Genomic DNA, 12,406 nt, shown 5'->3' on the forward strand with positions numbered 1-12,406 from the left:
ATTTTTGGTTATTTAATTGGTAATTTCATCCAAATTTAAACTTAAAATAACTTTAAAGAAAAAACCCGTGTTATTTGTAGGTATGGTTTTTATATTTTTTCTGCCACAGAATTAAATACTTACATGGAACTTTGTTTTTTAATTTCAATTCTTAGCTATAAAATTTAAATGTCTTATACATTTTTAATAATATATTTTGTCAAAATTTGATCTTTAAATGGTTATAAAAAAAAATGTGCCTATACATGTATTTTTAATATTTTCCAATTGCTATTACATCAACTTACGGGGGAATCTTGTATTCAATTTTTTTCACCCAATGAATAAAATTTTATTTGAAATTTGTAGAATAAAAAAAAAGCTGGTTAGTCGTGGATGTCGCTCTGCTGTTCAGTAGGTTACAAGTGGGTTACTGTATTGGATGGAATTAAATTTGAATCCAATGATATGTTATATCATTGTATACAAAAAACGATTCTGAGCGGAGACAGTTTATCTGTCTAGGATTATATATTATTATAGGTACATAGATTAGTTCGTGGCTTCGTGTATAATATATTAAAATTTAAAATTTAGTTTATGTTATATTAATTATTATAAAGTCCATATGGTATTGTCTCTTACAGACCTGCCAATAGTTTGACTACAACTTAACTATGCATCTACACCTATATGGTTATATGATGTAACATATATCATTTAAGACGAAAACTAAATTAAAACAAATCGTGTAGTGATGCCTTAAAAAAAGTATAACCTTGATAACTTGTACTTTGTAGTAATTCGTAGTATAATACTCAAATATTGTGCCAACGCTATGTGATTAAATTGGATATTAAAACAACTATTATAAATTATACATATATATATATATATAACTTTTATGACATTTGAACATCTGACAATATAAATTATTCTAAAGGGTATTCCAGTATTTAGTGTTTATTAATATAATTAATTAATAAATATCAGTTATTTTAATACTATACAATGTTTTTATTTAATATATGCATACTATAATATAGTAATTAGTAACAAATGCAAATCTAATTATAACAAAAGATCTACGGATCTACGAATAAGGGACTTTGTATTTTTCTACTAGTTTTTAAATGGATTTATTGTTGATGCTCAGACATTAATAAGTAATTTAATTTTCGTGTACCGAGTACCCATAAGAACCACAATTTTAACCTAATATTCACACATTCAGTGCAGTAACGAATATTATTTTTTTTCAATTAGCTTTTATTTATAATTATAACTCAACAATCACATTACCTACATTAAAATACATAACAATACAATACAAAGAACAAAAAACATATCATTATAGTTATTTATTAGTAATTATCATTTGTCAATATAAATTGTCATCACTCATTTGTTACTTATCAGTTTTTATTTTATTCTTATTTTATTACCTATCTTCGTCCTTGTTTACCTTAGATCATATACTAGTATAGTAGTATATAACTATATAAGTTGTTTACCAAATGTCTAACTTATACCTTATATTTCATAAGACCTATGTATTATATTTGATATTTACTTAAAGGGTATTTATCCGTTTTATAAATAAAAAAATAAAAACAAATGTAAGTTTAATCATAAAAACATTATTTTAATATTAAATAACAGATTAGATATTTAGTTGAATACACAGGTGGTTTTTACACAACAAATAACATATGCAACCATGTCAAATTGTAGTCCAAATTTTCATATGCTTACAGTTCAAACAATTTAATTGATTAGCATCGGAACATCGTTTAATGACTGGACAGCTACCGCAAGGCAAATAACTCACAGCATTTCTGCTCAATAAAGTTTTAGTGGATCGGTATTCTATTTTTCCTTCGGAGTTAACTCGCTTTGCAGCCAAACCATCATAAACTAATAGGTCGAGAATTGATATTATGTCCTCCACGGTGAGCCTCACTTTGCTGACACCAGTTTTCGATATGAACTCCAATACCCGGTCTGCAGTTGCGTACGACGTATTATACTTGACTAAAGGGCTGCGTATAGTGGTGTTCTTTAGGGCTTTTGACTTTTTCGCTTCCAAGAACTTGTAGCTCTGCTTGGTGAGTATCTCAATGAATTCTGACTCAAATTCTTGATTGGAATACCACGCACCGCCTGTAATGGAGCTGTCCGGTTCCAGGTCGAACAACATGTACACGATTTTTCTGGCAGCTGCCACAGACTTGACGGCCTTGATGGCTTTTTTCGTCTCCAGCGACTTGAGGATCTTCTTGAGTCGTGGCAGCCCCAGATTGGACTTGATACGCACGTCCCGGATCCATATACCCTTTCTACCCGAATCGCGTATCAGATTGAACACGACTAGTTCCTCGGTGTTGGCGTCCCCAGGGGTTGACGCTGTCGGCCCTTTATACTTGTACCTAAGCGTGTCTTTTACCTTGTGCAGCGTGATCGCATTGGACGTGATCAGCTTGTTAACCACGTCTACGCGTTCCTCGATCGTCAGTACGGGACAGGCCCGAATGAGATCTTCGTCGGATACACCTTTGTTGCCGGAACACTTAATGATCTCGAGAACGCGCTGCTCGGCAGTTTCCGGCTCCCGGGCTTTCTTTGCCACAGGAGCGACATCGGCCAGATCATCCTTGTGGCCACGTTTAACGGCGACCGACATCAAAGAAGCGAGACGGAAACGGAAAAAAACGTGTTGATATTAATATGTTGAAAGCAATTTAATTTAAATGTTGTTGTTTCCTTGTGATAACTACTGATAAGCTCAATTTGGAATATCTAATAATCTTGTTATGATAAAATACCAGTGCCACCACAGAATAGGTGAAATTATTTTAATTAAAATTTCACCTATTCTGTGGTGCCACTACCAATTATAAGATATTTGACAATGTTACCAACGAATATCAACAATAACAACTTGTGTTGATAAGATAATGTTGAGGTTATGTTCCACTGAGAATAATTTTGAAAATCATTCAAAATAAAATATATATGTCATGATATTATAGGTATTTGTAATATTTGTTGATGGTTTATTGTTGTTTAAAGTAATTTAATTTATTTGTAATTATTAAATTCATCAAACAATCTAGAAATGTCTCGTGGAACTAGTGCTGGTTTTGACAGACACATAACTATATTTTCTCCTGAAGGAAGACTTTATCAAGTTGGTAAGTCAAAAGTATCAATGAATATAATTTATTAAATAAACAAATTTTGTATGATACATCAAGCTAATGATTTTTATGACTTCTTTTAGAATATGCCATCAAAGCAATATTACAAGGTGGACTTACATCAGTGGCAATTAAAGGAGTTGACGTTGCAGTAGTAGCTACTCAGCGAAAAGTTCCGGTTAGTGTTTACTGCTATTAATTAAATATAATAATAAATGCTAAAAAAACTAAAAGAATCATTTAAGATGTGTCTTTAAAAGTCTAAAAATAATTGTTATAAAATAGTGTTTTATTATGCCAAAGTTTTTTGGTCGCATTAACTCTTTAAGTGCTGGACACATAACCGTAAATACAAACCTGGCTTAATGTTTTAATATCATTTAAATTGCTTAAAATATATTGGCTGATAATAATTCTTCATAACTACTTTCAATAAGTGAAATATTTTTTGCTTTATTTTTACTTCATGATAAAATTTTTTTAATTGCTAATACCTTAAATACAATAAGTACTAATTATATAGTGACTGATGGACATAAACATATAAGTTAATAATTATAAATACTAATGGCCTAGTAGTCGACGTTTTTGTGTTTAATGAAAAAAAAATTTATAATTGTTATTTTAAATAACATATTCTAGCTATTTAAATCTTAATTTCTTCGATCTGCATTAAATTATGTGTACATATCCACAATTTTAATTTATATCTTAGAAATGCTAGGATTTTTAGAACTACATTTGTATACTAATATCATAAATATTAAGTACTAAATTCACTAGTTTTATTAAAATATATGTTGTAAAATGTTCACATATTATTTTTAAGTTTTATACTAACATCTAAAAATTTCTTAACCTATATTTTATTAATTTATTTTTTTCAGGATAAATTAATTGATCCTACAACTGTGACTCATTTATTCCGGATCACAAAAAACATTGGATGTGTTATGACTGGAATGACAGGTAAATGAGTGTTTCAATTGTTATATTATATACTTAATATAACAATTGAAATTAATTCTAATCTTATACATTAACCTATATGATTTAAATATGATGAAAAAGTTATATTTTTTTTAGCTGATGGTCATTCTCAAGTGTATAGAGCTAGAGCTGAAGCATGTGAATATAAATACAAAAATGGTTTTGAAATGCCTGTGGAAACATTGTGTAGTCGTATGGCTGATATTTCTCAAGTATACACACAAAATGCTGAAATGAGACCACTTGGATGCAGTAAGTATAACATTTATAATATATATTAAACTTATGAAAATACTATAAACTACTTAAATTATGTTTTTCATTTTTAGGTATGATATTAATTGGAACTGATGACAGAAAAGGACCTATGGTGTACAAGACAGATCCAGCTGGATATTATTGTTCATTCCATGCTATTGCGGTTGGAACAAAACAAACAGAAGCCAATACTTATTTAGAAAAAAAATTGAAAAAAAAGAAGGAATACTCAAAAGATGAAGCTATTGAAGTATTTTTTTTTTTTAATTATTTGCTATGTTATTTTGTACATTTTTTTACATTTGTTTAACAGCTTTTCAAAAAAAAATATTTTTTAGTTGGCCATATCGTGTTTGTCAAGCGTTCTAGCGGTTGATTTTAAACCTAGTGATATTGAAGTTGGTATTGTAACAACAGAGAACAAGGAATTTGAGTAAGTTTAATCTTAGTTTTAAAAATATGTGTATTTAATACCAGTAGTAACCTGCTAACTAGTATTGACACTACTTAAGCGATTCATAAGTATTATAAGTATGACTTCTAAAATGCTTATAATTTATAAGTCATAACTCACTAAAAATATTAAAATTATTGTTAAAACCAATCAGACAGTATAGATAACATTTTTCATATTTAAGTTTGTTTGACTCAAAAATATTAACTACCACTGAACTAGCCAAAACAATGTTTCCACCAAAATTTAAGCACTCATAAAGGTCGCCAAACACTTGCAGCGATAGTGGTGGCGGTGGCGGTTATGGCAAAATGATGCCGGACTCAATTTTACTGCCACCACTGCAGTGTGTGGCGACCTTTATTTTAATATCACACATGTCCTCCCTCACCCTCCCAAAAAACCCACCACGCAGACTAAAGCGAAAATGGTGTAGAGACCTATTAAATTAGTAAAGGAGATGTTACCATTGGGTTTCTTCCTCATCACATCATACATGCTACTTTATTCTGTTTTTATCTTATTTGCTTATTGTAATTATTGTGTATAGATTGTAAATTGTCTTTCTTAATGATAATGAAAAAAAAAGTTAACAGGTAAATTATCTCTAATATCTAAGTTAACTCTATGATGTTCATTGTTGAACATACATTTTGGTATGTTATATAATAGTTAAGTAAGAGTAAATGCAATAAATCATACATGTGGGCATAAAATATTCTTAAGAGGATTTTGCACTAGCATATGTTGTCTGTTTTACACTTGTACGACGTACCAAATTTCTGTCCACCAGTTTCAAAAGTGTGTTGTTAATTAACTTAGATGTTTTGTGGAGTGAATGGCATATTATAAAACTTAATTGTAAAATACCTAAGGTGGCCCCCCTGATAGGCTTTTATTGTTATTATTTTTTAGTAAGTTATGATAATTTTAAAACGTACAATTTCAAAAAGGTCATAACTCATAACCTATTTAAAAATATCAATAAAAGTCTTGTGTAGCCCTAGATATCAATTTTAACTTCCAATATCAAAACTAAAACCACACTACTGAAACTGGTGAGCAAAAATTTGGTATGTTGTATGCGTGTTAGACAAAGACAACACTTGCGAATGTCATGTCCCATTAATTATGTTGAGCAAAGACAAATAACTAAGTAATTCATAAGAAAATATGGAATAATTTTTGGAGGGATAGACTCCCTTCAGCTACTCTCCTTCTGATCAATTAAAATGATATGGAGTATACATTTTAATAAGTTTTTTTTTGTTCTTTAACACAGAGTCTTAAGCGAACAAGAAATTGACCGTCATTTAACGCAAATTGCTCAAAGAGATTAAGCAAGTACACTAAAATGAAGAATAAATCTAAAGGTATAATAATATTGTATTATTTGTCATGTAATACTTAAAAAAAAAACAATAAACAATAAAAATAATAATTCATAATTTTGTATGGTGAATGTTTTTCTTTCCAATAGATTAATGTATTTTTTATTCAATCAAAATACAATATGTACTTATAATTTTAAACATTTTTTTTACATAATATATTATATTATAACACACATATATTATATACACACAACATATTTTAATATATTTTTATTTGCTGGCTTTATATTACCAACCAAAAAATGTTCTAGTGTATTTATAATATTCATCTATGATTGTTTGTATGTTTAATTCTAAAAACCTAAAACTATTAAAATAAAAACTTTTAAGTAACCCACTACTTACAGTTTATAGTTTTTAATTTTTGAGTAAAAGTATATCAAGATGGCTTCCGAAATAGACTCAGAAAGCAACATAGATAGGTCTAGTACTCGTTCTGGGATGAGTCGTCAATCATCAATGTTTGGAAATCAACTTGAAAAAGTTGTCTGCGTTGCAAATGATGATTCAATTAACATTGAATTTGTATACTATACAGCAATGTTAAAGAAGTTTGCACCCAACTTGAGCAAAGAAAAGGATAAGGAGAAGGTAATACCTTGGATCAGGAAACTATATGCAGCAGAGTATGCAACAGAGTTCTTTAAAATAAAGCGTAACAGATATCTTTTTAACATGATATTATCTATTCTCAATGATGAAATGTACGGTGTATTTAAGTCAATACCCCCTATTGGTCCATTAAAATCACCGGAAAGTTTTACTGTACCTGCCATTCCATTGGCAATGTGGGAAGTCGATAATATGTGGGAAGAAATGTTAAGAGACGAAGATATTAATCCTTCCATTTGTAGCATTCACGACAAATGTCCCGAGGAGGAAGAAGAAGAAGAGGGTGATGATCCTGAGGTAGTAATAGATACAACAAATATGTCTCTAGAAGATAGGGATCAATTGACTGAAGATGCAAATGGCAAAAAGGACAGTCCAAAGATGAATAAAAATAAAAAAGCTTTACTAAGTTCATTACTTGATTGGGAATTTCAATATCTCCTTCATATTGCTCGACCTTATGCTGCCCTAATGACTACTGTTCAAGACAAGACCAGAGTAGCAAAATGGTTACAGAAATTGTGCGGTGTACGTATGGATATTGCATGTTCACAAATGAAAGGAGTACGGAACGACTACATGATGGCACTACTGGGCTACCTATATGATTTGAGACTCACTGGACCGTTTGAACACCCGCCACCTGACGGACCACTGGAAAATTTAGGAAACACCATGGAACAGTTAAAAGCTGATTATCCGATAACAGTACCCACTCAGTTTGATGTTAATGAGTTTTTGTCTGACCAACCAACACCAGCTGAGGGAGGTGCCTTTTGTTACATTGCCATAAGTGGTGATTTACAAGCAACAAATTTAATAAAATCAAAACCAGTACAAACAAAAGACTGTCAAAAATAACAAGACAAGTGTGATATAAATAATTCCAATATAATATACATATTATATTGAATAAACAATGCTAATTGAAATAGTGCTTTTATTAATAATGCTTTATAATATATAAATACATTTTAGTAAATCTAGATACTATGACCATTATATCTATCAAGTGCAAAATCCAATGTCTTTTGAGATATCTAAATATCTTATATACTATATTTATTATAAACATGTATTGTTTGGCTTAGAGGCAATCAATTCATATTTTTATAATATTACATTGAGTCCTAGTTGGTATGTTTGAGTGTGTGCTATTTCTATTCTGACCATACTTCCCTCACAGTATATTTCCTGCATGTGGCAAAATGCAAATTATTTTATTTTTATTAGCATGTGTGAAAATTAGCTAAGACAAATGTTATGATGCCCACAGTATATTATGCACAATTGAAGTGAGTGGCAATCAGGTACATTGTCACAATGATTAAAATACAATATTAAAAAATAATAAAACTTACCTATTTTTTTTATATTTTATTTTTAAACAAATGAATTTAACAAGAAAACAATAACACAGATTTTAATATTAAACATGTATGGAATTTATTTATTGGTCCTACGATTTTAATTTCAATTAAATTTGAATAGGCCAAATTACACCTAAATATTTAAACAAATTTTATTTGTTAAATTAATGTAATAGATTTAAATAAGGTTTAAACACCTAATAACTTTTTAGCAGCATCGACTATATTGATTACTTGTGGCAATGCAGCAATTTCTAACGATTTGGTATAAGGCATTGGTACATCTGCACCAGTCACTCTTATAACGGGTGCATCTAAGTGATAGAAAGCCTCACCTGAAATTAAAATCAATATTTTGTTCAGATAAATATAAACATGATAATAGTGGTTTTATATCTTACTTTCCATAATTTGAGCAGATATCTCTGATCCAATACCGGCATATGGCCATCCTTGTTCAATAGACATAATATGATTTGTTCGAACTACTGATTGTATAATTGTATTAATATCGAGTGGTCTTAACGATCGTAAATTTATAACTTCTGCCTCAATTCCAACTGAAGATAATTCTTTTGCTGCATCCAAAGCTAATTCAACTCCTTTGGAGTGCGCCACAAATGTAATATGGTCACCTTTCAATAAAAATTAACAAATAAAGCTATTATTTATTCTAAACAAAAACAAAATGCTTTAAGTCTTACCCTTTCTTTCAATCTTTGCTTTTCCAATAGGTAGTACAAAATCTTTGTCTAATACTTCATCTGTGATTGGATATTGATTACCATATAATAATTCATTCTCTAAGAACACAACTGGATCTGGATCTCGGATTGCTGCCTTTAACAATCCTCTAGCATCCTCAGAATTGTATGGAGAAATAACCTATAGTTAAAAATGACATCTATTATAAATTGTAATAACTAATAATATATATATATTTATAATTAATACTATATGTCTATATATATATAAGGTGTAACAGGACTATTTAACAAATTTCCATTAAAAATACTACTATATTTGTCAAATAGTACTGTTACACCCTGTATATATAAATATGTCCAGTTTCATATAATGTTGAATAAAGCATTATCTAGGCATACAAGTATAATAATAATATATTTATTTACTTTTAAACCTGGACATTGACTGTACCAAGCTCCAAAACATTGAGAATGTTGAGCAGCCACACCAGCTGCTGCTCCATTTGGTCCTCTAAATACAATTGGTACATTTACCTAAAATATCATTAATTTTTTCAAATCAAAATAGACTAATTTAAATTAGGATGTACTACCTTAAGAGGGTATCAAACAACTTTAGTTTTTCTCTTTCTGAACACACATTCAACTTAGACAAGATACATTTATGTCAAATCATTTTTAATGTTTTTGAGTTATTTTAATGTAAATTAACATATATTATAGAGACTAATACTTTGAAGGTTTGGATCAATCAATTCAATACTTTATTTATTGTTTAGTTTAACATAAAAATAAAAATTCTAAATTTAAATGGTAATTGGAAAAAAAGTACCTGAAAAAAAAGTTAAATAAACATTTGCCCAAATACTTATTACTAGGGAACGGATTTGAATGCAAATTGCATTTTTTTCTGAATGTCCGAAAACATTAGTTACCACGCAAAAAATTCATTTCATACATCAAGGAATTAAAAAATGTAACTTTTATTTTCAATTTTTTGCATTTTTAAGACTTTATTGCATTTTTTGATATTTTTATGGTTTTTAAGACATTTTTTCAACATTCATTCTAAAAAAAATAAAAATACCTAAATATATATTATGTTACGAAATTACACTATGAAACAAAAGGTAAAAGTATAACAAATATACCTAAATTGTATACCTATTATTTTTTTTCTTTTTTAGGATAAAAAGAAAATGAACAAAAGATAATTGAGGGTTAATTAATTAAAGTTTTATTTTATTTAAATATTTTTTTTTCAGATTTTTCATAGTAATGTGTTTTTTTTTATAAGTTTTAAATTCAAAATTGTGTTTTTATTGAATATAAATACATTTTTAAAGTTTTTTAGGGCATTTTTTTAAGGCATTTTTCTTGTTTTTTAGAGCATTTAAATCCGTTCCCTACTTATAACAAATACAAGCGAAAAATATAGCTGTTAACAGCCATAAATTTTAACATAAAAAAGAACTGTACCTATCAACTAATTAAAATATCAAAATTTTTTAGCATTATTATAATTGTACCTATATCTACTGTAATTGTATCAATTATTGTTTTAAATTTTATTGTTTTTGACTTGTATTTTATGTTTTATATTATATTTTAATATGTAATTTAAATAAATAATTAAATATTATGAATTTTATATGATTTTTTCATGCAACTATAATGTATTTTTCATTGCAATTTTAACATATTTATACTGAAAGTTTATAGTGCAAATTTTTTCATATTTAGAAATATTGTAATTTAAGTACATATTTCTTAATTTATTAATTCAATACCACAATAATAACAATAAAGATGAATAATATTTTATTTATTATTATATTAAATTTTATTATTTTAGAATTTTAATTACCTAATTTACATTTTTTTTTTTTTTTTGAGCGAGATCTTTTTTATCTAGATTTTTTTTCTACGATTCATTTAAATAGCTATAGAATTTTGTGGCCATATTTAAATAAAATTATATGCAAAACTTTCAATAGTGTTATTTTCTATAGTTTTTGAATAAATTAGAATCATTAATAGGATAATTCAATTATGCTTTAGAAGTATTTTTTCCTTGTTGCTCGCGAGACAGAGAAAAAAACAAAAATTTGACACCCTATTTAAATAATAATAACACAATGATTATTGATTTGTAAATAAAAAATTATTATTATTATTACCAGGCCAGCAGACATATAAAAAGTTTTTGCTGCAGAATTAATAACATGATCAATGGCTTGCAATGAAAAGTTGAATGTCATGAACTCACAAATTGGTCTTAAGCCAGCCTAAAAACAAAATAATATGTTTGATGTCTTTAATCATCACGGATAAATTAATAAGGAACTTTCTACATACATTTTAGATATTTATATTTTTAAAAAATAATACTTATATTAAATGTATTACCATTGCTGATCCAACAGCAATTCCAGCAAATCCAATTTCAGTAATGGGGGTATCAATCACTCGTTTTTCACCATATTTTTTGTATAATCCCCTAGAAACTTTATAAGCACCATCATACATTGCGACTTCTTCACCTAAAATGAAAACTCTTTCATCGCGTTCCATTTCATCATCCATTGCTGAATTCAGTGCATCTCTAACAGTCATCTACACAAAGCAAATAATACAGGCAATACAGCAAACAGTAAAATCTATTTTAATTAGCTATGTTATACCCTTTTTACCTGTTTATTTGCCAACACTCGAGTTGTGGTTAACGATCTTTTGAGAATTTTGACAGTGGTCTGAAAAAGTTAAATAATTTTACAAAATATTCTGCTAGAGATAAAGATCATTGGCATGGATTAAATACTTAATAATAAATATTAATTATACTAAATGTGGCAGATTTTTTGACACAATAATTTTAAAATAAGGGATCAAAATTCAATCAACGACAGGTCAAAGGTGTTGTCCATCTGAAGTTATATATGAATCTAATCTATGAATCAAGTAGTATCAGGGTGAGACATAAGAGTGAAAAAACTTAGTTGTTACCATTAAGACTGAAGACTTGTGGAAAGAAATCGAGAACGCCATATTAAGTATTGCGGTTGCAAAAGTTTATTTTTTACAATAGTAACGCACAACAGGGTATAAACGAGTTGTGTTGGAGAAAAAAAATCGAAGCTTCACCTTGGCGGGCGACTCGAACGGATTCGTGAAGGGCAAGGGTTAAATTTTTTCTACTTTTCCTTATACGAATAACAAAAACATTAATCACAAATTCATAACTATCATAATGGAAAATAATAATAATATGATAAGAAGTTACCGCATACCAAGTAACAGTGTGATGTTAGCGGTATACTAGTTTTCGATACATTGAGGTTATGTTCGATTATTTATTTTTTTTTTATGCCTCTCCGTCATCGGACGTGGACCAATAAGAACAAGACAAGTGATTGGTGGCTGACCAATCACAAGAGCCCAC

At 28.6% G+C, this 12,406-nt stretch overlaps 4 protein-coding genes across 4 annotated transcripts; 2 read left to right on the top strand and 2 right to left on the bottom strand.

Moving 5' to 3' along the window:
- Positions 1-1,603: 1,603 nt before the first annotated feature.
- On the bottom strand, positions 1,604-2,745 carry Polr3F (RNA polymerase III subunit F). Its single transcript, XM_015515583.2, has one exon. The coding sequence runs from the start codon at positions 2,660-2,662 to the stop codon at positions 1,703-1,705; it is 960 nt and encodes a 319-aa protein (XP_015371069.1). The 5' UTR covers positions 2,663-2,745; the 3' UTR covers positions 1,604-1,702.
- Positions 2,746-2,967: 222 nt separating this feature from the next.
- Positions 2,968-6,329, top strand: LOC107166794 (proteasome subunit alpha type-6-like). The gene is made up of 7 exons (XM_015515595.2): positions 2,968-3,173; positions 3,263-3,357; positions 4,067-4,148; positions 4,266-4,421; positions 4,499-4,677; positions 4,766-4,860; positions 6,164-6,329. Exons 1-7 carry the CDS (start codon positions 3,098-3,100, stop codon positions 6,219-6,221), a joined length of 741 nt encoding a protein of 246 aa, XP_015371081.1. The 5' UTR covers positions 2,968-3,097; the 3' UTR covers positions 6,222-6,329.
- Positions 6,330-6,521: 192 nt separating this feature from the next.
- LOC149056472 (uncharacterized) lies at positions 6,522-9,914 on the top strand. The gene has a single exon (XM_089227792.1). The coding sequence runs from the start codon at positions 6,660-6,662 to the stop codon at positions 7,746-7,748; it is 1,089 nt and encodes a 362-aa protein (XP_089083918.1). The 5' UTR covers positions 6,522-6,659; the 3' UTR covers positions 7,749-9,914.
- Positions 7,811-12,179, bottom strand: Pdhb (Pyruvate dehydrogenase E1 beta subunit). Its single transcript, XM_015515594.2, has 8 exons — positions 11,971-12,179; positions 11,658-11,717; positions 11,374-11,580; positions 11,145-11,252; positions 9,391-9,498; positions 8,962-9,142; positions 8,659-8,892; positions 7,811-8,592 (listed from the first exon to the last, which is right to left on the bottom strand). Exons 1-8 carry the CDS (start codon positions 12,010-12,012, stop codon positions 8,447-8,449), a joined length of 1,086 nt encoding a protein of 361 aa, XP_015371080.2. The 5' UTR covers positions 12,013-12,179; the 3' UTR covers positions 7,811-8,446.
- Between the last annotated feature and the right edge of the window lie 227 nt (positions 12,180-12,406).

Source organism: Diuraphis noxia, unplaced genomic scaffold (genome assembly GCF_037042655.1).
Source record: "Diuraphis noxia isolate RWA-SAM2 unplaced genomic scaffold, SU_Dnox_SAM2 contig0004, whole genome shotgun sequence".
Lineage (NCBI taxonomy): Eukaryota > Metazoa > Arthropoda > Insecta > Hemiptera > Aphididae > Diuraphis > Diuraphis noxia.

Excerpts from the sequence above, each read along its gene's own strand:
- Polr3F (XM_015515583.2), bottom strand. The coding sequence starts at position 2,662 with ATGTCGGTCGCCGTTAAACGTGGCCACAAGGATGATCTGGCCGATGTC.
- LOC107166794 (XM_015515595.2), top strand. The coding sequence starts at position 3,098 with ATGTCTCGTGGAACTAGTGCTGGTTTTGACAGACACATAACTATATTT. Across the intron at positions 4,149-4,265 it reads TGTTATGACTGGAATGACAG|CTGATGGTCATTCTCAAGTG; the intron begins GTAAATGAGTGT and ends TATTTTTTTTAG. Across the intron at positions 4,861-6,163 it reads ACAGAGAACAAGGAATTTGA|AGTCTTAAGCGAACAAGAAA; the intron begins GTAAGTTTAATC and ends TCTTTAACACAG.
- LOC149056472 (XM_089227792.1), top strand. The coding sequence starts at position 6,660 with ATGGCTTCCGAAATAGACTCAGAAAGCAACATAGATAGGTCTAGTACT.
- Pdhb (XM_015515594.2), bottom strand. The coding sequence starts at position 12,012 with ATGGCGTTCTCGATTTCTTTCCACAAGTCTTCAGTCTTAATG. Across the intron at positions 11,581-11,657 it reads GAGTGTTGGCAAATAAACAG|ATGACTGTTAGAGATGCACT; the intron begins GTAAAAAGGGTA and ends TGCTTTGTGTAG. Across the intron at positions 9,143-9,390 it reads GTCAATGTCCAGGTTTAAAA|GTTATTTCTCCATACAATTC; the intron begins GTAAATAAATAT and ends TTTTAACTATAG.